The sequence below is a fragment of the Hippocampus zosterae genome, chromosome 8 (assembly GCF_025434085.1).
Source record: "Hippocampus zosterae strain Florida chromosome 8, ASM2543408v3, whole genome shotgun sequence".
NCBI lineage: Eukaryota > Metazoa > Chordata > Actinopteri > Syngnathiformes > Syngnathidae > Hippocampus > Hippocampus zosterae.
This window is the reverse complement of record NC_067458.1, coordinates 20,338,873-20,363,715: the sequence shown is the minus strand read 5'-3', so window position 1 is coordinate 20,363,715 and position 24,843 is coordinate 20,338,873. Positions and strand designations below refer to the sequence as shown.

General features: G+C 42.4%; 1 protein-coding gene and 1 long non-coding RNA gene across 4 annotated transcripts; one reads left to right on the top strand and one right to left on the bottom strand.

The window, feature by feature from the left end:
- Window positions 1-11,116: 11,116 nt before the first annotated feature.
- LOC127606220 (uncharacterized) lies at window positions 11,117-12,106 on the top strand. 2 transcript variants are annotated; one of them, XR_007963755.1, is made up of 4 exons: window positions 11,117-11,245; window positions 11,328-11,345; window positions 11,397-11,474; window positions 11,803-11,934. It is a non-coding gene; the product is annotated as an uncharacterized LOC127606220 (long non-coding RNA). The 2 variants fall into 2 exon arrangements; XR_007963754.1 differs by lacking the exon at window positions 11,117-11,245 and adding an exon at window positions 11,969-12,106 and having other exon boundaries at window positions 11,339-11,474; window positions 11,803-11,917.
- A 216-nt stretch (window positions 12,107-12,322) lies between these two features.
- Window positions 12,323-23,926, bottom strand: LOC127606218 (histamine H3 receptor). 2 transcript variants are annotated; one of them, XM_052074321.1, is made up of 4 exons: window positions 23,137-23,926; window positions 22,534-22,700; window positions 14,466-14,927; window positions 12,323-13,451 (listed from the first exon to the last, which is right to left on the bottom strand). In XM_052074321.1, exons 1-4 carry the CDS (start codon window positions 23,366-23,368, stop codon window positions 12,966-12,968), a joined length of 1,347 nt encoding a protein of 448 aa, XP_051930281.1. In that variant the 5' UTR covers window positions 23,369-23,926; the 3' UTR covers window positions 12,323-12,965. The 2 variants fall into 2 exon arrangements, with proteins under 2 accessions (XP_051930281.1, XP_051930282.1); XM_052074322.1 differs by having other exon boundaries at window positions 14,553-14,927; window positions 23,137-23,920.
- Between the last annotated feature and the right edge of the window lie 917 nt (window positions 23,927-24,843).

Genomic DNA, 24,843 nt, shown 5'->3' with positions numbered 1-24,843 from the left:
ACATCCCAAAATGTCATTTGCATATTCATAGCGGCCAATTAGGCATCTATATACTCCTGAGACTGAGTTCTTATTTATCATCTGGTTGCTTGTCTTCCTGCTGCCAAATTAAGATACAAAATGAGGTCAAAAGTAATCAAGCTTCAAATACCAATCAAATAAACAAAAATGTCTCATGAGTGACAAGTATGGAGTAGAGACAAATTCCCCCCCCCCCCCCAAAAAAAACAGCAAAAATGTGTTTTGTGGACATTGTTTTTCCACTCACGCACAATTAGTTACACTGGATCATTACATCTGAGTGTCTACAAAACAATTCATCAACCCCAGTCCGCCATGCAGTGTTTTTTTTTTTTTGATGCGTTTTTATGTTGTTGCTTTTTTTTTTCTATCCATCACTTTTGTGCGGCGTAATTGCTGTTATCGTGCAATTTTGACCTAACGTTGACTTTTCCCAGGCTAGCCTCCCAGTCAGCAAAGGCATCTGGCCCGGATTCGGCATGAAGCTGGCACAACTGGTCTTGAGTCGGCACTGGCATAATGCATGTGGGCCGAACATGGCCCAGGAGTGGCAAAGGAGGCACTGGCTTGACTCTGGCAAACCAGATGAGGGCCACTTGTGGAGTGAAGTATTTGGGCCAGAAATCAATTTACAACTCCAGACCGTATATGGCCAGCCAGTATTGAGCCACCCTTAAATGCAGTTTCAGATGTATTTTTTCAACACACAGCCTTGTTTGACAATTGCACACCGATGTGGAATTCCATTCATCACACACACACACACACAAAAACACACGCGCAAGGTTCAATCAGGCCCGCAGGATAAGAAAAAAAAATCCATAAAAGACAAATTAAAATTTTTGAATAAGGTGCAATTCATTGAATATCCACTAGGAGATACTGTTTTGACCAGAGAAGAAGACAACAGCAGCCTCAGTCCATCACTGAGACAGACCAATGACTGCAGACGCTATCAATAACACTTTCACATTTACATATTTAATAGCACTCTCTTTATATGCACGTGTAAATGGTTTAAAACTTCCTTTCTTTATAAATCTTGTTTAATCATAAAGTGCATTACTATATTTTTTCAATACCAATTACTTGTTATAGTCTGTACAATCAATGTGATCAGTTGCAATGCATGTATGTGAATGATAAAAGTAAATTGCACATTTGTTGAAGGAAATGTAAGGTGCTTCATGAAATGTTTTGTAAAAGATGTGTTCATTAAATTTCAACATTTTCAAAATGTTCTTGTGTTTTTTTTTTATAACAAAGCAAAGGAAAGACATGTTGTTTTGGTTGTTTATAGCAAAGTATGGTTTTCATTTTAATGGTCCGGCCCACTTGACATCTACCGAGGCCGTATGTGGCCCACCATGTGAAATGAAATTGACACCAGTGATGTAAAGTAAGGCGTTTTTAGCCGAACCCCCCCCCCCCCCCCCGACCATGTCTAGTAAGGCGTAGCTGAAAAAAACAACCATGTACAGAAAGGCGTTTTTAGCCGGAAAAAAACGACCATGTATAGTAAGGCGTTTTTAGCGACAAAAAAAACGACCATGAATAGTAAGGCATTTTAAACAAAAAAAAAGACCATATATAGTAAGGCGTTTTTCAATGAAAAAAAACAACCATGTGTAGTAAGGTGTTTTTAGCCAAAAAAACCGACCACATATAGTAAGGCGCTTTTAGCCGAAAACATGACCATGTATAGTGAGCCCTTATTAGGCGAAAAAAAACGACCATGTTTAGTAAGGCGTATTTAGCCGAAAAAAACGACCATGTATAGTAAGGCACTTTTAGCCGAAAAAAACAAACATGTATAGTAAGGCGTTTTTAGCCGAAAAAAAACAGACCATGGATAGTAAGGCGTTTTTATCGAAAAAAAAGTACCATGTATAGTAAGGCCTTCTCAGCCAAAGTACACGTGGTCATTTTTTTCGGCTAAAAACGCCTTACTGCACACGGTTGTTGTTTTTTTTTGGCTAAAAAACGCCTTACTATACATGGTCGTTTCTTTTCAGCTAAAAACGCCTTACTATACATGGTTGTTTTTTTCGGGTTAAAATGCCTTTCTTTACATGGTCGATCTTTTCGACTCAAAACGGCTTACTATACATGGTCATTTTTTTCGGCTAAAAGCGCCTTACTCTACGTCAGGGGTCACCAAACTTTTTGAGAGTGAGAGCTACTTCATGTGTCCTGATTGTGTGAAGGGCTACCAAATTGATACACGTCTGAAATAACATTTGTACAAATTACATTTAATAATATTAGAACATTAGCTAGCTAGATGTATACTGTAGCTAGCTAGTTAGATAGCTAAATAGGTAGCTATAGAATCTATAATACTGCCCATGTTTGCATTTTTAAACCATAATTTCTACGAGCAAATCACAATCCTAGCACTGGCGGGCTACTGGTGTGGTCCTCACGGGCTACCTGGTGCTCGCGGGCACCACGTTGGAGACCCCTGCTCTACGTGGTCAGCAGCGCCTCTCCAGCCTTGTCGCGTGCTCCTCCATTTTGACTCCATTGCTTTGAGATGAATCAATTCTGATTTGAAATAATCAACATCAGAGCAAAAAAAAAGCACCATTTCCTTGGGTTGATGACCAATGCCAGCAACATTTCCGGCAAATGTGGTGTGAAATGGGATAAATGGAAGGAAAATTCAATAAGAAGTCCACGGATAATGGAAGCAGTATTCGACCGTGAGGCTTTGTTGGTCCTCTGATTGTCATCACTTATTATTCATGTCACCGCCTGGCTTCAATCTGAATTTTGGGAATGGGATCACTAGGTAAAGCGTGACAAGAGTATTGGGAGAATTGCAGTAGGCGGAGCGCTTTTCCCATTTAACTTTATCCTCCATAAATTGTCTTCTGACTGCAAAGTGACTTCCAGTGGAGAACAAAACAACAACCGTGAAAAAAAAAAACAGCAAGCTCAGCTGCAAAAAGTCTTTTTTACCTCCAAAATAATTATGTTGCCGGCGAGAAAAAAAAAAGGCAGCTTTTGTCCTTCACCCTGTCACTCGCTGTCGCTAGCAAAGCCATTTTCGAGGGGCCTCCGTGTCCCAGCAAGGCTGCACTGTCAGCAAGGAGTTGGCAGGAGTGATGTTTTCGGTCTGCAAATACCGTGGAGTGAGACGGTAGGAAGTGTCAAATAGGTGAAGATTCTATCTGAGTATTTCCTGCTGTGATTTATATAAAACTTCCAGAGTAAAACGATTTCAGCCGAGATGCGAAGGATCCAACTAAAGATTGGCTTCTTGGCCTTAAAAAGAAGGCAGACTCTCCCATGACAAATCCTTTGTGAAATCTGGGTGGATGTAAAGTCCTTTAATCTTTTATTTGACCGTTTCATATTTGTGGCCTTCGATATTTATTGTAATTCCGACACTGAGAAGTGCAGTGCGAGACTTTTGTTATTTAATTTTTTTTTTTGCCATTGTGCAGTAATCATTTTTGGTTTTATGGCTGCAATAAAATCTGTGGCGTTTATATGTTGGTGGTTCACACGGCAACGGTTACTTCCTCCGGCTGCCATCTTAGAAGAACTTTTCCTCGGATTTGACTTTATTTTAAACATCTGTCAAATCTAGCAATGCAGGGCACACGTGAAAAAATATGGGGTTGTTTTTTTTTCCCGATCTACTCGCTGGGAGACTTTGGATTTGGAGCGCAACCCAAGGTCGGGTTGATTATTTGGTTGAATGGATTTGAATGGGGTGAAGATGGTCGTCATTTCGGACGGTTTTGTCATGTGCTGAGGTTGGTGACATATGTGACCCAGGACTGGGTCCAAAAGGGTCAATGCTGGGTTATTTATACCCAACGCATTAGGTTGAGGATTTGACCCATGGCATTGGGTCAAGATTTTGATCCAACAAGAGGTAAATCATCTTGTAAACTGTCCAAAATGACTCTTCACTCTGCCAAAATATTCATGCCAATCTGCTGTGTCAAAATAATTTGGTAGAAGCAACCCAATCTCTTCGAAATCCACAGCTAAGCGAGTCAGAAGTAAACCAAATTGGGTCAAAAAGAGCCCAACACAAGCTTTGGGGTTATTTCATGGGTTATTGTGGCATCAAATGAATAACCCACAAAATAATCTCATTTTTGTGGTGCTTTTGTCCCAAACAACCCAATGTTATTTTTTTATATATATATATTTTTTGGTTAAAAACTTTTTTTTGGTTTTGGCTTTGTGGGGTTTTACAAGTGATGCAAAAAGTTGGGTTAGGCCCCTTTTTTTACCCAATTTTTGACCCAGCTTTTTTTTTTTAGAGATTACACAAACTGCTGGGTCAAAATTGACCCAATTTTGGTCAGAAATTGGATTGACCTGCTACTTAATTTGGCCCAACTTTTGTAAAAACAACCCCCAAAATGGGTTGTTTTGAAACAAAACCAGTTGGTCTATTTTTTTAAATCAAATTGGGTTATTTTGGGCGGCTCGGTAGTCCAGTGGTTAGCACGTCGGCTTCACAGTGCAGAGGTACCGGGTTCGATTCCAGTTCCGGCCTCCCTGTGTGGAGTTTGCATGTTCTCCCCGGGCCTGCGTGGGTTTTCTCCGGGTGCTCCGGTTTCCTCCCACTTTCCAAAAACGTGCATGGCAGGCTGATTGGACGCTCTAAAGTGTGAGTGTGAGTGCGAATGGTTGTTCGTTTCTGTGTGCCCTGCGATTGGCTGGCAACCGATTCAGGGTGTCCCCCGCCTACTGCTCGGAGACAGCTGGGATAGGCTCCAGCACCCCCCGCGACCCTAGTGAGGATCAAGCGGCTTGGAAGATGAATGAATGAAAAAAAAATTGGGTTATTTTTGATCCAGCACTTTTAAAAGTGTACCCTGCGAGTCGTTTCAAAAAACAGTTGAGCATCTTTTGTGTGTAAAGAACGCAAAAGGCTACAAACTTTTTTGTGTGTTTTTTTTTCCCGGTGAAAGGAGCATTTGGTCTTTCAATATCAATCACAATCTTCCAAACGACTGGAAATACGTGAAGAAAAGGTCAGGCAGCCACCGAGTGAAGGACAGTGAGAAAGTATTGTAGTTCGTTAACTCCCCGCCGCCGCTAATTACTGAACTCCGAGGGGAATCATCCATGTCACTTTGTATCTCGAATAAATTGCTTCACTCCTTGCGGCAATGCTTCCCTTCTTGCGCGGCATACAAATCGTTTTTCGGATGGGACGCGCATCTCCGCGTTCACATCTGTCGCCGCTTTCACGTTTCCGTATTTCTTCCTGGTTTCGCTACGGCGCGCTCGAGAACGCTCGTGTCGGACGTGGTTGTCATTTCCTCGCAACGCGGCATCAAAGCTAGCGGGCGATTTGCCATCGCTGTCACTGCCAGCTGAGCTCGTTGATCAAAGTTTGAATGATTTCTTTTAAACTCAGCAGGGGGGGGTGGGCGCGAGGCGGTGGGTAAAAATAATATTCTGGGGCGAAGGATCTGCAAAATGCGTAATGGGGAGTCGGCTGGAAGAACTACCCAAAATGAAAATGAACCAATTTTTTGTGGGGGCGGGGCGCGGGGGGGCGGGGCCACCGGGGGGGGGGGCAGAGCATATGCTTTTCATGATTTCATGAAAAGCATGATTTCATGATCATGAGCTTTTTCCATTCAATGGATGGGTGGATTAATGGTTGACATATGATGTGGTATGCTTTGGATCATGAGTTTTTCCATTTACGGGTAGATAGATATAAACAAACATTAAGGTCCATAAAATATAGTTTCGTCCTGACAACCTCAATTTGTCGTGCAACATTGGACAGACAACTCTGGCACCCCCCCTAAAAAAAAAACACAAGCCAGCGCTACCGCAACATGAGAGCTGTGTGTGGTGCTGATGCGGGGTCGCCATGGCAACCACAGCAAAGGTATTGTCCTTATTACCAATCACCGAGACAGCCAAATGATTTTGAAGCTGCCATTTTAAGGTCAAATTACAAAGTATTGCTCGAAAGGACACAAGGGGAGAGGGAGAAAAGTGCAATGATGTGGACAATGGCTGCTTTGACCTCTCGCTCCATAATAGTGTTGTTTTTTTTATTTTATTTTTTGAATTATTATTTCATCACTGTCCCAAGGACGCACCAGTGTATGGATCTTTTTTAAGAGAGGTGATTTCAGAATGATCACGTCTGTCTGCCAGCACTCATCATCATTCCCAAGGCAACAAGGCAATCGAGACAAATGTGACAAAGGAGGTGACATCAATCCTCATACACCCTTCATTCAATAAAAAGTTCGAAGGAACATTTTTTTTCCCCGATCTAAGTAACATTTTAACAGGCAAAAAAAATTGAAAATAAACAAAATATTTAGAGCTATGTAATATGTTTTTTTTTCTTTTTAGGAAAGTGGAACCTTAATAGATTTGTTATTATTGAAAGGAAGTGCACTTCCAAAAATTGTCTTCTTTTTTTTTGAGCAAATTTTGCAGCTTATTAAGACATGAATTGCAGGTTTTCTTTTTGGGGAAGTACAGGGTCCATATTAGGTTTTTCATTCATTCATTCATTCATTCATCTTCCGAGCCGCTTGATCCTCACTAGGGTCGCGGGGGGTGCTGGAGCCTATCCCAGCAGTCATCGGGCAGCAGGCGGGGGACACCCTGAACCGCTTGCCAGCCAATCACAGGGCACACAGAAACGAACAACCATCCGCACTCACACTCACAACTAGGGACAATTTAGAGTGTCCAATCAGCCTGCCACGCATGTTTTTGGAATGTGGGAGGAAACCGGAGCACCCGGAGAAAACCCACGCAGGCCCAGGGAGAACATGCAAACAAACTCCACACAGGGAGGCCGGAGCTGGAATCGAACCCGGTACCTCTGCACTGTGAAGCCGACGTGCTAACCACTGGACTACTGGGCCGCCTTGGTTTTTCATCTTGATTATAATTGCATCCGTCAATCTTTTTGCAAAAATTTCAATGACATTAGTTTGTCTTCTTTTTAGGAAAGTTATACCTCAAAAGTTTGTCTTCATTTTAGAGGAGTGCAGCAGGAATAGTTAGCTTTTTTTTCCTTTTAGGAAAGTCCATCATGAACAGTTTGTATTCTTTTTGGGAAAGTGCGGCTTCACTTGTCTTCGTTTTTGGAAAATGTAACATCAGTCGTTTTAATTTTTCATAGTAACGTGATTTCGGGAACATGCTACGAGAACTTTATTTTCTTTTTCAGAAAATCTGTTTTGTTTTCTTTTTCGGAAAGTCCAACTCCAACGGTTGAACTTCTTTTAAGTACAAAACAGCATTGTTTTGTTGTTGTTGTTTTTGGTGAAGAAAAATTCAACATCGCTAGTTGGTCTTCTTTTGAGGAAAAAGCAACATTAAAAATGTTCTTTTTAGTCAAGTGCAACATCAATAGTTTGTCTTCTTTTTTAGAAAATTGCACCATCAAAAGTTTCTCATTCTTGGGAAAATCAAAATCACATCAAGCGTTTTTCTTTTTAGGGAACAAACAATGCAGACTAGAATAGTTCAAACCAGTGTGAAATACTATGGTTTAATGTTTTTTTTTTTTTTTTTTGGAGGGACATTTCAAGATTTTTACCCATCACGGGTTCCACAAACAATTACACTAAAAGTGATCTCATGTGTGCTTTGTGTTTGGGTGGAAATTGTTTCAACAGGACAATTCTGCCGCCGTCACCTGGCATTTAATCCCAAGGCGATGTTGATGAGTTACTGCGAACCGCTTGTAATTTCCTTTTTCGAACGGCTCAGACTATCACCTCGTGGCTCTCCCAGTGCACATTGAAACAATGTCATTCCTGGCAGCAAGCAATTTGTTTTCTATTCGCAAGTCCAGCTGCGTCTCGACGCAAGTCACCTTCGCCGCAGTCTATTCATCGTATCCTCCGCCGACCTTTTAAGAAATGCTTTCGAATTGACTTTGGCACGTTTGTTTTGCCGGCAGGTATGTGTGTGCCGGCCTCGCATCCGACTGGAGCGAACGAGCCTCTTTACAGTATGGCTTTTGGCAGGCTGTCCCCCGAGTACCTCACTCACATGTTGAGTGAGAGCATTTACGCCTTTGAGTGCTTGTTTTGCAGCCTCTCAAAGTGTTTGCACATATTCAGTGAGGGGGGAAAAAAAAAAACAGGACGACTGCTAAATGGGGTCAACGGCGGAATAACAACAACACTCAAAGCTGAGAAAGACATTTTAAACAGCTCAGTGAGTTGGTTTGGAACTTCTCCAGTGCAGTTTTTGTTGTTGTTGTGCAAACTCTCAAACAACCATTTCAAACTTTTTTTTATTTTGATGAAGTAAAATTTGGTCAGTGGTTAGCGTGTCTGCCTCACTGCGCAGAGGTGCGGGGGTTTGATTCCGGCTGCGGCCTTCCTGTTTGGAGTTTGTATATTCTCCCTGTGCCTGCGTGGGTTTGCTTTCTGTCGAACGTGAATCATGACAGCAAGACAAAATTGTGAACTATTTTTAATGTCTTTGACAAATGTTTACTTTGGGGCAATTCAAAACAAAAAATGGAGGTTAGCTTAATGGTAAACTAAGCTACCTAGTCTTCCCGATGGAATGTAAATTACAGACAGTTAAGCAGCGTGTCTTTTAAAATCAAATGTACTCTTTGAAATCTTTTCATTTTATTTTTTTGAAACAAACACATTTATTTTGTGGTCAGATTCAAAAGGGGAGTTGGACTTTAGGTCAATGCATAATAATGCTAAAGTAGTCCATCTCTTATTGTGTTTACAGTTTTTATGTTAGCTTATTGTCTTAAATGTTTTTTGATGTCAAATTTTTACTTTACGTGTAACACTTGCGTGTGTACCTGTGGTTGTTTTTTTCAAGCGCTCTAAAAATAAAGTGGAGTTAAATGCTAAGCTAATCTAGCTAGCTTGCTGGATGCCAGCCCTCTACTTCTCTACTACTTTATGTTAGCTTATTGTCTTAAATGTTTTTTGATGTCAGATGTTTACTTGGTGTGTAACACTTGCGTGTGTACCTGTGGTTGTTTTTTTCAAGCGCTCTAAAAATAAAGTGGAGTTAAATGCTAAGCTAATCTAGCTAGCTTGCTGGATGCCAGCCCTCTACTTCTCTACTTTATGTTAGCTTATTGTCTTAAATGTTTTTTGATGTCAGATTTTTACTTTACGTGTAACACTTGCGTATGTACCTGTGGTTGTTTTTTTCAAGCGCTCTAAAAATAAAGTTGAGTTAAATGCTAAGCTAATCTAGCTAGCTTGCTGGATAACAGCCTCTACTTCTCTACTACTTTATGTTAGCTTATTGTCTTAAATGTTTTTTGATGTCAGATTTTTACTTTACGTGTAACACCTGCGTGTGTACCTGTGGTTGTTTTTTTCAGGCGCTCTAAAAATAAAGTGGAGTTAAATGCTAAGCTAATCTAGCTAGCTTGCTGGATGCCAGCCCTCTACTTCTCTACTACTTTATGTTAGCTCATTGTCTTAAATGTTTTTTGATGTCAGATGTTTACTTGATGTGCAACACTTGCGTGTGTACGTGTGGTTGTTTTTTTCAAGCGCTCTAAAAATAAAGTGGAGTTAAATGCTTAGCTAATCTAGCTAGCTTGCTGGATGCCAGCCCTCTACTTCACGTAAATAACGACGTGTGAACAAGAAAAATGTACTCATTGAAGTTGTTCATTCTTAGTCAGTCTTTATTTAAATCTTTTTTCTTTGGCTACTCACACCGACACACATTCATCGCCAAGTTACAAAGTTGTCAAGTGCTATTTTTTTTTTTTTTTTTTCGGGAGGGTACAAATCAGTCTTTGAATAGTTGTAAATACTGCATCGAAAGAACACACAACTATATTAACACAGAGTTGGCATAGATGTATATATTTTTTTGTACAAAACTGCTTGTTGTGCTGTACATTTCGGAGCGTCGACTAGAGGGACGTCGAGTGCAGATTTTTAGAGTTGGCAGGTTTCACCTATTAAGCCAACTTTTCACATCAATGATATCAAAACAAAATGACATTCAGTGTTGGGTAAATAAATGCGAGTTCTTCACTTCCTTTTAGGTGTCCTCAAAGTTAACGACTCCCCATTTGTCACTATATTGCTGCGAGGCGACGAGCTTCGGGGTTTGCTATCTTTTCGAAACGTAAAAGTCACGCGTTCTCCTAATGGCCCCCTCTGCTTGGGAAAGGACATTTTGTTGTTGGGGATGATAGTAAAAGGTATCATGAAACATCTCGGGATGAAATATTGTCATCATCAGCACACAAAAAGGACACACGCACGCACGCACACACACACACACAGTGGCTGGAAGGCTTAAAGCACGTCACTGCAGAGAGATTGTCTGTGAACGATCGCATGCATTTCCACGTGGACATGAACATCTCACAGAGAATCTGTGCTTTTCATTTGGAGCGATTGTATCTTTTTTTTTGTCATTCGTTTTTTCCTTTTTTTTTTTTTAAGGTACCATAAGAGTCGCGAGCTGCTACCTCCGCCAAGGTGGTTGTGTGGAGAAGATTTTATTTTATTTTTTTATAAAAGTTAGTGAAGGAGGAAAAAAGGTTCAAGGATCAAAGTACAGTGGGGTTTTTTCACATTTTTATAAAACAAAACCATGAAACTGTGGATTGTATTTTCACTTACAGAGGCAGCGCTTCACACTTGCCAATTAGTGTGTACGATCTGTGCATGTGGCGCAAGCAGCTGATATTTTGCCAAACGTTGACTTTTGGGAGATGCTAATGCTCATCTGTGCCAACACTTTTGGTATGATAGTACTTCCGCATTGTCCAACGGTGGCTTGAAAATGACGCATCTTCACCCAGCCCAGCTGCCAAGTGATCAGCATTTTCTTTCACGGGGGGTAATTTGCTCCAAATTTCAGTGGAACCTCAACATTCCAAATCTTTCGCCTCTACAAGTCAGCCAATCCCATGAGACTTCGTATACACAGGCCTTGAAAGGATTAACATCGCAAGTGTGCGTTGATTTTTCTTTGGCTTTTTTTTTGTTTTGTTTTTTTGTGAAGGGAGTGTAAGGAGGGAAAAATGTGCTGATAACCATAGAGCAGGCAATCAGGCAATAAATCTTATTGCGACACGGTACAGTACAATATGGCCGATGTAGTGTTCAATTTAACATTGCAATGCTGTGTTTTATAAATCAATGGGGAAAGTCTCATCTACCTTGCAGCCAGATCTCTTTGCTATTCAGAGTTCAGGTTTCATAAGGGTTTCACAGGGTTAAGGTTTCAAAGTAGGGTTTCAAACAAGGGTTAGGAACTCAAAGTAGGGTTAGCATTTCAAAGTAAGGTTTAAACTACGGTTGGGGTTTCACGTTAAGGATTCTACTAGGGTTAGGGTTTCAAATGAAGCCAAGAATTTCAAATTAGGGTTTCAGATTAGGGTTAAGGTTTCAAAGGAGCGTTTCAAATTAGGGTTAGGGTTTCAAAAGTACAGTTTCAAACTAGGATCAGGGTTTCAAATTTAGGTTTCAAACGAGGGTGGGGGGTTCAAATGAAGCCATGGTCTTCAAATTAGGGTTTCAGATTAGGGTAAAGGTTTCAAAGGAGCGTTTCAAACTAGGGTTAGGGTTTCAAATTCAACTTTCATATTAGGGTTAGGGTTTCAAAAGTGGGGTTTCAAACTAGGATCAGAGTTTCAAATTTAGGTGTCAATCGAGGGTTGGGGTTTCAAATGAAGCCAAGGTCTTCAAATTAGGGTTTCAGATTAGGGTTAAGGTTTCAAAGGAGTGTTTCAAATTAGGGTTAGGGTTTCAAAAGTAGGGTTTCAAACTAGGATCAGGCTTTCAAATTTAGGTTTCAAACGAGGGTGTGGGTTTCAAATGAAGCCAAGGTCTTCAAATTAGGGTTTCAGATTAGGGTTAAGGTTTCAAAGGAGCGTTTCAAACGAGGGTTAGGGTTTCGAAGTAGGGTTTTGTATTAGGGTTTGGGTTTCTAAATTGGTTTAGAGTTTCAAAGTCAGGTTTCACATGAGGTTAAGGGTTTCAAAGTAGGGTTTGATACAAGGATTAGTATTTCAAATTAGGGTTTCAAAGTAGGATTTCATATTAGGTTTTGGTTTGGACTGTATGTAGTGTTAGGGTTTCAAATTGCAGTTACAAACTAATGTTAGGGATTCAAATTTGGGTTAGATATTCAAAGTAGGGTTTCAAACTAGGGTTCGGGGTTAAAATTAGGGTTTAAAAATAGGGTTAGGGTTTCTGTTTAGCATTTCAAACCGGTGTTAGGGTTTTAAAGTGGAGTTTCGTATTAGGGTTAGGCTTTTAATTGATAAAAAAAATCAATTCAAATATTTTTTATTATTTAGTTATAATAATTATTTATTAGTCTTTTTTTAACTTTTCTTTGGCTCAATGTGTAGAAATATTGACTAAGTATTGGTATGCTACTGTCATGAATTGGTATTCGATTTGATTAAACTTGAATTAAAAAATATTAAACACAAATATTTTCAATAGTTTAAAAAAAACATACAAAATACTTTTGTAATATTGTTATGGTGGCAATCATTTGACTCTGAAACAGATTTACGAGCACAGTTTTTCCGCTATTTTCTATTATGAGAAAATATGAAATACATCCATTTTAACAAAATAAAAAGTTATATAACAATGTACAGCATAAAAAATGTTGCTAGCTGGATTCAGCTCGTATGATGTAAAGGTTTTTTGTGTTCAAGGTTTCACTGCATGTAGTCTGTTGACCCGAATGCGAGCTCACCCAATGGGTACTGCAAATAAGTGAGTTTTTTTTGGGTGGGGGCATTTTTTTTCGATTGTCCGGCCTTGGCGGAGGTCTTCGCTCTCATGATTCTATCTTTATGTACTTTGAGCATCTTCACAAACTCTCTTTTTCTTATTTTGGACTTTTGGAATGGAAGAACAAGGAAGTGGAGTTATATTTCATTTTATTTTTTGTACACAGTTTGGCAGTTTTTGCATTGGTTCAAGTGTTTCGCTTTAACACGACTGCACCTCCACCACCTGAGGCCGGACCGATTGTCTCTTGGGACACAGGATCTTCGAGAAAGCCCTTCGGAAGCTGCTATGGCACAGCGGGTACAGGAACGGGTTGATAGCCGAATTGAGCCACAGGAGCCAGAACGTTATGTCGTACCAGTACTTGGCCATGCACGTGCCGCTGCAGGCGGCGCGGATGATCATCAGCAGCGTGTAAGGCGCCCAGCAGATGCCGAAAATGCAAACGATGACGGCCAGCGACTTGGCGATCTTGATGTCTCGGGAAAGGCGGGATCCCGGCACCCTGCGACTCGGCGCCGACACCGCCGGCGAGGGCTGGAACGGCCGTGAGTTCCTCCCGCCCGGTGAGAACTTTTCCCGGTGCGCCAGGATGTGACTGGCGTCGAGGTGGGCGCAGGAGATAGGCAAGACCCCGTCATCGTCCTCGATGACGGCTGAGATGGCGGTGGGCTCGCTGCAAGACACCTTCACAACAGTCATAACAATTAGTTACGCATTTTATTTAACCCTTTAAGGTAGTTACTCCAATAGACAGCTGTTACGGGGTGCATGAAAGGGTTAAAGGCACCCTTGAGGGCACGCAAAATCCAAAAACGATTGCAGTCGGTGGATTAGTCGAGCTTTCCATTTTCAATCGATGACAGCGGAACTTCGATTTAACGAACAATAACTCGATTGTCCGTTTCATCAAAGTACTTTTTTTCCAGGCCTCAAAAGCAACCGGCTTAAAATGATTGTTGTTTTTTTCTAAACCTAAAAATGGCCGTTATGGTCCAAATTCGTACATTTTTCAGGGCCTGAAAAATGCAGAGTGCAGTACAAAATTAGAGCATCGACGTTAGCATCCGTCATAGGAACATAGCGCGAGCATAGTGGCTCATGGTTCAATTATCCTCCACCCAAGCACAAACAAGGAAAGTTTGGATGAACTTCAAAACTTTTAAGCTTTAAAAAAAATAATAATAAAGCCCCAGATAACTTAGCTCCTGGGATAATTGGGACATGGTAAGGTGACAGCTCATGGAGATAATTATCTTTGAACTCATTTTTATTTTATTTTTGGAATAAAAATTCCAAAAATTCCAACTTTTTTCATTAGTTTTCATTTACTACAACAAGCTTGGCCTTGTCAATTGCCAAACGTTTAAAGAATAAAAAAAAAAAACACTGGACCTCAAGGTTTTTGTTTTTCACAGAAAATGCAGATTGGCAGTTCATGCCCACTTTTTCAAGATTTGGTAACCCACCAAGTGTCTTTTTTCTCATCACTGTAATGTTATGACTGCAATGGTTTCAAAGTTTGATTAAATAAAAAGATTTCGAATCTGTCTTTTTTTGCCCTGGGTTGAATGCGGCCCTCTATCAAAACCCCTGGCCCCAGCCAGGCCCCCTCATTGAAACTGATCTAGAACCGCCACTGTTCCAAGCACGACATTTACAATGGGCATCAATTACCACAATACACAAATTTTTGCTAACCTGGGCTGCCACTTTCGAGACCGTTGTGGTCCGGCAGCGATTTTCAACACTGCCCTGGTACCAAGAAGAAAGAGTTTCGCGAATTACCTTGCGCGTCTTGACGAAGAAGACGGACCACGCCGCCGCGCCGTCCCGCTGCTTCTTCGCCGGCCGTGGGGGCGGGGCCTCATCGGGGCCGGCGCCCGCGTTCTTATAGCGCCGGTGGATGTTCAGGTAGATGCTAAGGTTGAAGAAGGCCACCGACACGAAGGGGGTGAAGAACTCGAAGGTGGAGGCGCACAGAAGGAAGTACCAGGTAAAATAGAACTCGGCGTAGCACTCGTGCGCTGGCACCACGCTGTAGCCTACCGCCGCCTCCCAGAAAATGATGGCGGGGCCGTAGAGAAGGAAAGCCAGCGCCCACACCGCCACCATCTTGAGCACAGCCTGGCGGGTCATGTTGCGCTGCGCTCTGTATTTCACCTGAAATTAAAAAATAACAGGCACGGGGTCAAAACTTTTTGTCAAACTTTTAAAATAAAAAGAGAAAATGTAAAAAAAAAGCGTCATCATTAAATAAATCCCAGAGAAAATCATCTGTGGATGATTGAAGCTCTTTTAAATGAGCAATCTGCGCAAATTTACACTACTTTGACAGATAAAGCCGAGCAGGGGACAGTTAACGTGGATGAAATTTTAAAGCAGTGCCAAATTCTTAGTTTTTAGTCTTTTCCGTGCTCCTTGCAACTATTTTCATTTTGTATTTGTGTTTGGCTGGTTCGTCATGAGTCAAATTTTAGCTCTTGACACAAAGGGAAAAAAAATTGTAAGTCAAGGTACCACTCTCCATGAAAAATCTACTTCCCACCACTGGCAATGAATTCCATTTCAATCTGCCGCAGATGCAAGCTGACAAACAACCCCGGAGCGGCGTGTTTCAATGGTCCCGAATACTGCCGCACTGACAGAGTGATGGCTTGAATAAAAAAAAGACACTCATGATGTTCTTATTCTGTCCCGTGTGAGCGTAGATGAGGCCGAGGCACAGGAGGAAGGCTACCGAGGGAGCAGAAGTGGCTACTATGACAAAAAAAAAAAGAGCACAGTTATTTTGATTGATACGATTAATAAACATGATTATGCACCGGTCTCTAAACGTCATTTATTCAACTGCCAAAAATCTACTTGAAATACAGTATATCTTGACAGAACAATTAAAAAATAAATAAAATTAGCAGCAAAAATGCAACTACAGTACCGTCTTCGCAAGAAACTGCGGTGTGCAAATAGGCCTCTAAGGGGCAGTGTGGTGCTGTGAATGCAGGGAGTACACACTTGGATCGAGACAGGAGGAAGATGAAAGTTGCAAATTAGGTTTTTTCACAGATGAGGAAGAAAATATGCCTTTCGTTGTTGCTAAATTACCTGTGTGTATGTGTTTACACAGCGTTTGTGTGTAAATATTCATAATTTGAAGGAATATCACTCCCGGAACTTGATGCTAATTTTCGAAAAGCGTGTCAATTGGATTTTACCTTCACTGCTAGCGTTAGCACGGCCAATGTTTCTGAAACATCGTATGTCGTGTAATTAAATATACAGAATGTGAAATACTTTTTGTTATTCTTATATTTAACTCCACCTGGGATGTCATTAAACAGCCTAAAGCAGGATGAAGGGCAAAATAAACACACGTCACACGGCAACTACACACGCATTCAGGGTGCGTTCACCACGCAAGAACTTGCAACACACCCTGCATTTCGCTACTGTTGTCATGATTGTGAGAAGCCAAAATTGAAATCATGATTAAATTTGGATTTATTTTCCATCCTTACCGAAGAATATCTCATCAGGATGGGCTGCGGGCAACTGGAAAGAGTGTATGAGACATCTGCACGCGCATTTCATTATTATTATTATCATCATCATCATCATTGTCGTCTTCATTTTGGCATTGCTGCATCTTCACTCAGGCGAAATGACGCGGTTCAAAGACTGCATCGTTGCTTTCAATATTAAAAAAAAAAACACCAACAATAACAACAACAACAACAAAAAACAACATCTTAAAACAGATGTCAAAGGAGGATTGGTCATTCGCCCATTTGTTGTCAATTAACTTTACATCCGCTGCCTGCTGGGCTTTATGTCCTTCTGTCAGCGAGCCCTTTGTACCGTTTGATGAGGCAGAAGTAGTGGTGGGGGGTGGTGGTGTTCGATCCCCAGTGCCCTGGTGTAAACATCAACAGGCTGTCACTTATATAGCGCTTTCCCACTTCGGGTACTCAAAGCGCTTTACACTCATACTCCTCTACTGCTGACAGAGCATCAGGAGCACCTGATGAGTATTTTGCTCAAGGACACTTCGACATGGCCGGGGATCGAACTGCCAACCTCAGGGTTGGGAAACTGAGTCACGTCGCCCCCGACAAAAGTTACTAGGTCAGAGCTCAAATTGCAACAATAATGAAGCGATGATTTGTTAATGTGGATCGGGCTTCTTCACTCATTCACTCCCAAAGACGTTTTTAAACGTCTTTTCAGACTTGGTCTAGAATTGGCTGGTAGTGAATGAGTTAATGTGAATTTATTTAAATTAACTCTCTCTCTCTGTTTATAGGGCGTAAAAAGCATCGTGTGACATGCACTCTTTGTGACCCCCCCGCACCTGGAAATGTTTGCTTTGTGGATAAACAGTCGAATTGGCTTGGCGCAAGCTAGCTAGTACAACAGAACATGTTTTCAACACGATTTCAAACTTTCCCAAAAGAAGACAAACGATCCGGGTTCTGTGGTTGGCTTGTGTACAGCAAGACATAAAATATTTTTTCTTTTAATTTAAAGTGATTTAAAAGGAAAATCTTCCGGTAGGTTGAAGCGGCTGCACGTCGACCGCATATGCACACTCTTGCTCCGCCATGTCTCAGCAGCCCAGCAGTATTTCACTGTATGTTTTTTTTTTTAAATGGCACCTACTTTTAACACACCCGGGTGGTGTGTGTCTCTGGGGGGCAAAAATTGTGCGTGGGAGTCTTTGTGATGTGTTTGTGTCTTTTATCATTTGTCTTGTGAAGTCCTTTGTGTTGCATTTCATGTATGAAAGGTGCCATATAAAAAGATGTGTAAAGGTTTGATTTGCCCGACTGCGGAAGGAAAGCGCTCTCAAAACAACTACGTCAAAAGTTGCAGACAATCCAAGATGAGGAGCCCGTTTTTGACGTTTGATTCGTTCGAATTCGACCCTTTCAAGGACAGTGGTTACGACAGTGGACAGCTTAACATGTGATCAGGTTATAGGGTGCATGTAAGGGTTCATTAAAAAAAAAAAACACATCAAATCAGGACATTAATAAATTAAATAATAACATTAATAAATTAAATAACATTAATAAAAACATTGCTTGAATCATCTATAAAAAGACTGAGAATATGACAGAATGCTTACATTTTTGAAAATGTGTTCATTAAAAAAAAAATAACTTCCATAGAATGTTTTGTTTTGAATTAAAGTGTTTCAAAAAGATGTTTCCTTTCAGTTAACAATTACAATCGCCACCCCGTCATATTCAATCAAAATTTATATACAGTAGGTGGGAAAATGTATTTCGACACCGATGCCACTCTGAGAAAATGTATTTTTGCATTCAGACAAATCAAGTAGTACCAAAAAAAAAACACGACTAAAAATAACAAAAATGTAGGCCAACTCGCTGTCAAAAGCGAGTAGCTGGTGCGGGGATTGAATATTAAAACCCCACCTAAAATATTCCAAACATGCATCCAGAAATCAACGCAAAAAACGCTACTTGTTATTCTCGGGCTGTAAAGCTTTTCCAAATGGACTCAAGGTTGCATAACAGAAGGCCCTGTGCCTTTTCAAGCACATCTGTGCTCAACATTGGTGCAGGGGTGGGCTTGGTGGGTGTTCAAATGCATAATGAATGCCTAATATTGGCCAACAGTGGGGAGCAGTGGTAAAATGAACATAAAACGGACAGTAATTTGTCTCAAAAATTCTCTTTTAAGTGCTCCTCTCTGGCCATTTATGACAGAATTTTTTGAACGTGGGCCACCTTTCATGTAATTCTCAACCTGAGGCTTGGATTTTTTTTCACTCAAAAATACTAGACCCCCCCTACATGCTCCAATCGAGCTCTAGATAGGGATGTTCCCCGTTGTGCTGACCTCCGAGAGGGTGATCAATCGCGGGAGCCCTCCATTGAACTGCGTTCATTCAGACACATGGCTGAGCGTGCATGTTTGCGCCGTGTGTTCGAGTGCGGCCAGACGGAAGATCACTGGCGGACGGCTGTGACGTAGACGATTAATCGGCGGGCCACATTGGCGATGTTTAAATCCCCCCCGTCCCAAAAAAAAAAAATTCTCTCTGTTGCGAAACAAATACTTAAGGACGAAGGATTGTTTCACAGTCAATATGTTCTGCTTGTATTTCATATATTTTAAATTGTAACTAGTCAGGGGAAAAAAATAGATTTTTTTTTGTATTTAGATAGTTTAGAATTAATTAATTCAAATAGTTTAATTAATTCAAAACTATTAATTAATTAATCGCTTATCGGAATTTTACCCTGCCAAATATTGGGCCTAGAAATTTTTTTTTTAATAAATCAAAATCAAATCAGTCAAGCCCTAATAGTGACACCGCAACAGGCACATATGCAAACACTTTGCCACTCACAGCAATGGTGGGTGAATTGGCCGATTAATCGGTTATCGGAATTTTATCTTGCCAAATATTCATTCATTCATTCATTCATCTTCCTAACCGCTTGATCCTCACTAGGGTCGCGGGGGGTGCTGGAGCCTATCCCAGCTGTCTCCGGGCAGTAGGCGGGGGACACCCTGAATCGGTTGCCAGCCAATCGCAGGGCACACAGAGACGAAGAACCATTCGCACTCACACTCACACCTAGGGACAATTTAGAGTGTTCAATCAGCCTGCCACGCATATTTTTGGAATGTGGGAGGAAACCGGAGCACCCGGAGAAAACCCACGCAGGCCCGGGGAGAACATGCAAACTCCACACGGGGAGGCCGGAGCTGGAATCGAACCCGGTACCTCTGCACTGTGAAGCCGACGTGCTAACCACTGGACTACCGGGCCGCCCCTTGCCAAATATCAAGCCTAAAAAATAAATAAATAAATAACCCAAATCGGGCAGGTCCAAATTGTGACATCGCAACTAGCACGTATGAAAGAAATTTGTCAATCACAGCGGCAGTGGGTGAATTGGACGATTAATCGGTTATCGGAAATTATCCTGCCAAATATTGGGCCTCAACCCCACCCCAACAAAAATTAATAAAAATAAAAGTTCAAATTGGCCAAATTGTGAAGCTGCCACAAGCACATATGAAAGAAATTCGTCACTCACAGCAGCAGCGGGTGAACCATCAGGCAAAATTTCCAGTGGCTCCCAAACATCTCATAAAAACGAATTAAATGAGGTTTCCTTTCGATTTTGTCACATTTGAGGTCGAACTTTGATTCATCCCCTGACTACACTCGTAATGACAAGAAATGGCATGAGTCCGTTCCAGCACCGGCGTGTCTACCCATTTTGTTGAAGCACTCCTAAAATAAAGCCCAGACCCCAAATTTGAGCGCTCCGAATATTTACTGAATGACTTGCAAAGTGTTAAAACCGTTCAGTGTTGGGTAGCCACGTAATATTTTATCAACAAAAATGTTCGGTAGCAAATTGATTTACAAACAAATGGTCATCCTCAGCCATTGACGTCAGAATCTGCGCCCCTGACCTGACAACGAGCCTTTAAGACTTCAACAAACCAGCGAGCGTGGTGCCATCATCTCCAAACTCTTTTTTTTAAAGGTACCAGGAGCCAAAAAGTGACGCAATAAATAAAACCGCATGCGAACTAAGCAGCGTTAGAGGCATAAACAAATTATCACACAATCAACAGCCATCAGTTTTTAGCAAACCATGCTAACTGAAATTGATCTAGTCACTCGTTATAGTCAAGAGGTCACAAATGCTGCACAGCTCCCGTAGAGTAAAGAAAGAGGCGGAGCTTGACGAAACCTCTCAGACAGTTCGATCGTCCAAGAATTCAACAAATTCATTCATTCATCTTCCGTACCGCTTGATCCTCACTAGGGTCGCGGGGGGTGCTGGAGCCCATCCCAGCCGTCTCCGGGCAGTAGGCGGGGGACACCCTGAATCGGTTGCCAGCCAATCGCAGGGCACACAGAGACGAACAACCATCCACGCTCACACTCACACCTAGGGACAATTTAGAGTGTTCAATCAGCCTGCCATGCATGTTTTTGGAATGTGGGAGGAAACCGGAGCACCCGGAGAAAACCCACGCAGGCCCGGGGAGAACATGCAAACTCCACACAGGGAGGCCGGAGCTGGAATCGAACCCGGTACCTCTGCACTGTGAAATTGCTTCATCAAATATGAAAATAGCAGACGCCAAACAAGCATCTATATCCGGTCCTTCCATTTTTTTTCAGCGTTTGCCCTCGTCAGACTCGCAGGTGTGCTGGAACCTGTCCATAAACAGCCCACACACGCTGGCGATTCGCACTTACGGACAATTTCGAGTCTTCAATAAAACCTAACGTGCTTGTTTTTGCTATGTGTGAAGAAGCCGGAATACCTGCAGAAAATGCAAACATCGGATCGAACAAAGGAATGAAAAGAAACAGCTCTCAGGGTGATGTAGGGCAATCCATCTCTAAATCTCAGCTTCAACATCAAAAGGGTTTTTTTTTCTTATTTTTTTTCCAACAGTGAGAAGGGTTGTGGATGCAGTGGTTCTCAGATCTTGAGTGACAGGAAACGAGAGAAGAGTGGCACATATAGAGCGGGGATGGACAACTTTTTTTTTTTCGAAGCCCTAAAAAAAAAAAAAATTTCAAAAAAAAACGCTGGAAAATTAACAATAGACATTTTCCACAATGAAGGGAAGGAAACGGGGAGATAAATCCTGGAAAAAAAAGAAAGATAAGATATCCTTTATTTGTCCCACACTGGGGAAATTTACAGCCTCCAGCAGGAAGAATGTGGGTAGAAAGAAGAAAGAAGAAAAAACAACAGGGATGGTGGTGGTGGGGGGGGGGTGGATTATTGACCCCCATGCCAAAAAAATTTAAAAACAATTCGTTAATTTGGGAACGTGTGGATGCTGAACTATGAGCATGCTGGGGCTGACTGTAGTTTTACATTGCAATATCACAATTAACCACTAGATGGCTTAGTTGTGCTTACACCAGGTCTCCTAATACAACACGAGTAGCCCGAGCACCTTTTCGCAAACTTGGAATGGCTTGCAGGACAAACACAGCACGCCAATCATACTCACATGTTCGGAAAAGTACAAAATGCCTTCTTGCGCTTCACGTTTGTTAATTGTTCAGCAGTTTGTGCCGTCCTTGAATGGTCATTTTTATGCAAGCGAGCCCCTTTGCACTGGGGGAAAGAAAATAATCATCGTCTGTGGTTATTTTGTCGTTGGAACTTTTATCCACGTGTTGAGAAATGTATTATAAAAAAAAGGAAATATTTTTAAGAGCACATATTTGATAATTAATGATAACCTGTAACCTGAACGTGATAAGTTGTCCACTGTTGAAACCACTGTCCCTGAACGGGTTAAAATAGTATTTTTGTTATACATCAGGTTCGGAAGGTCCAGTAGCAGTAATGGAAAAATTGTGCCCCCATCACGTCAGTGACATCGACAAAAGACCATTCACACCTAAATTCACCCTCATGGACAATTTGGAATCTTCAAGAAAATGAAAATGTGTGATTTGGCAAGGAAAGAAATGAATATTTCAAACCGGAACACAGGAGGTCGAGAGTCAAACCTCGACATTCATTCCTCTAGGTTTTTTTTTTTTTGTTTGCTATAGTCAGCCTGTGCCGAATTGTTCGAGGGAACGGTCAAAGAATGAGGCACGTCTTTCTGCGTGACGCAGTGCACCCCACCTCCAAAACTGCGAAAACTCATCCTGACCATCAAAAGCCCCGCTATTTTGTTTTCTATTTTTTTGGGGGGGGGGGGGGGGGGGGCTGGGGGGGGTTGTACTCACCGCTCGAGTGACAGACAGGAAGCGGTCGTAGCTGATGAGCACGATGTTGAACACTGAGGCGGTGCAGAGCAGGTAGTCCATGACCAGCCACACCTTGCACAAACCCTTGCCCAGCATCCACCTGCCCGTCAAGTTGTACGGGATGTACACCGGGATGCAGAAGGCGCCTAGGAGCACACCGTCATGCACATCACCATGAGGATGACAATGAGAAGGCCAATCATGCCAGTTTGCTCACGCGAGGGAGAGGCGACGAACGTTTTGGGAATGCAATCAGATCTCCTGCAGTGGTTTGATTGAAGGGAGGTGGGGGAGGGCGTGGGGAGGGGGGTGGGTAATTCAGATGCAGATAAGAGCAGCACAAAGAAGGTGTGAGGAAAACCCCCTCCTAAATTCCTAAACATAAATCTATTTTTTTTTTAGCTGTTTTGAAGATCAATTGTCCACTCCGTAGTCAGTGATTGGGAGATAATTGCAGGGAGGAACAAAAGACTTGAAGGATGCAGAAACGGAAAGAGCGCGCGAGGGGGGGGGGGGGGATATTATCCAAAATCTGAGTGCAAAAAAAAAAAAAGGAGGCTAGACACAAAAGGGCCAACTCACCCACGAGGAAATCAGATATGGCCAGGTTGAGGAAGAAGTAGTTGCTCTGAGTTCGGAGGGTTTTGTCCACGACGAACGCCAGGATGACCAGCGCGTTGCCCGCCACCACCGTGGCCACCAACGTCACCATCAGCACCGAGAGAAGCAGCGCAAGGTAGCCCGACAGCGGCTGCGCGCCGCCGGACACCGCCGGGGTCAAGTTACCGCTGGAGTTGGACTCCAACACGCCCATGGTTAGCGGGGCTCCCGCAGCATCTTCACCGCCGCACCCCCCACCTAGCGCCCCCCCCTAACCCCAACCCCCCCGCTATCACCTTCGTTGCACTCGCCAAGTTCAGCGGCGCGCTTCACTGAGCTGCCCCAAAAATATTTGGGGAGACGCCGGCGCGTAATTATGCGCCATTGTCTGTTTCAGGACTTTGTACAAGTTTTGGCAAGAAGAAAAAGGGAAAAGGGAGGGGGGCACTATTGAAATAAAAAAAAAATAAGAATAATAAATAAATAAAAAAAGAGGCGTCCTCTGGTCACCTCGTGGACGGCGTAGCGCAAAGAAGATCCTCCTGGCGCGTGGCGCGCGCCTTTATTCGTTGAGCGCACGAGAGGTGTGAGCGCACGTTTCTTTTTTTTCTTCTTTCTTTCTTTTTCACCCAGCGGCCGTTTTTTACATCCGCGTTCCACTTCCGCTTAGATCTCCACAATAAAAGCGTTTTCGTCATCACGCGCTATACAAGGTCACAGAGACGTGCCTTCGAACAAGCATGGAGAAAAATGTTTTCGGGAATATCTGGAACGCGTCAATTAGGGTTTTTTTTGTTGCACAACATAATGTGGCATCTTATTTTTTGGCGAATTCATTTTTTTAAGCAATATGAAACAGAAAACTCAGGTGGACACCATGTTTTTTTTTTTTTTTTTTTTTAAATCAAATCCCATGGCATGAAAGTTTTGCCTACCTTTGGGAACTTTGTCTCATAAGTGTCACGTAGCTACGTGGTGGTGGACCCCCAAAAGCAGGCAGGAGGGAGGAGCAGGGTGTACTTGACGAATTGTATTTAAAACAGAGAAAACTAAATCCAAAACAAAGTCCAAAGTAACAAACAAAAACCAGGACTGAAACAAAAACTATAAATAAACAAAACACTACCGGAACAAACATGACAGCAGCAAAGGAACAACAAATGAACATGACAATAGCAAAAAGCACCAACAATGACCCGACGACGAGTTTTCGGGCGGGAGTCCCTTTATAGAACTGATTACCTAACGACCAACAGGTGTGCAGCTGCAGGGGAAGCTCTACAGTGCCACCTGTTGGTCACAAACAGAATCATGCCAGCAAGCCAGGAGGAAAATGAAAAGAAAGTTGTCTGACTCTAATCATCCATCCATCCATCCATTTTTCGACTCGCTTATCCTCACAACGGTCAATCGCCTATCGCAGCCGTCTTCAGGCAGTGGTGAGGGGACACCCTGAACTGGTTGCCAGCCAATTGCAGGGCACACGGCGACAAACAACCATCGCGCTCACACTCACACCTCAGGACAATTTGGAGTGTTCAATCAGCCTGCCATGCATGTTTTTCGGAATGTGGGAGGAAACCGGAGTACCCGGAGAAAACCCACACAGGAAGGCCGGAGCTGGGATTGGAACCACCACCTCCGCACTGTAAGGTTGACGCGCTAACCACTGGACCACCGGGCCACCCC

Bases quoted from the DNA above. Each gene is read 5' to 3' on its own strand.
- LOC127606218 (XM_052074321.1), bottom strand. From the start codon at position 23,368: ATGGGCGTGTTGGAGTCCAACTCCAGCGGTAACTTGACCCCGGCGGTG. The intron at 14,928-22,533 runs GTGAGTACAACC...TTTTAATTTCAG, and splicing joins TCCTGTCTGTCACTCGAGCG to GTGAAATACAGAGCGCAGCG. The intron at 13,452-14,465 runs GTTAGCAAAAAT...ACTGTTGTGAAG, and splicing joins TCTCGAAAGTGGCAGCCCAG to GTGTCTTGCAGCGAGCCCAC.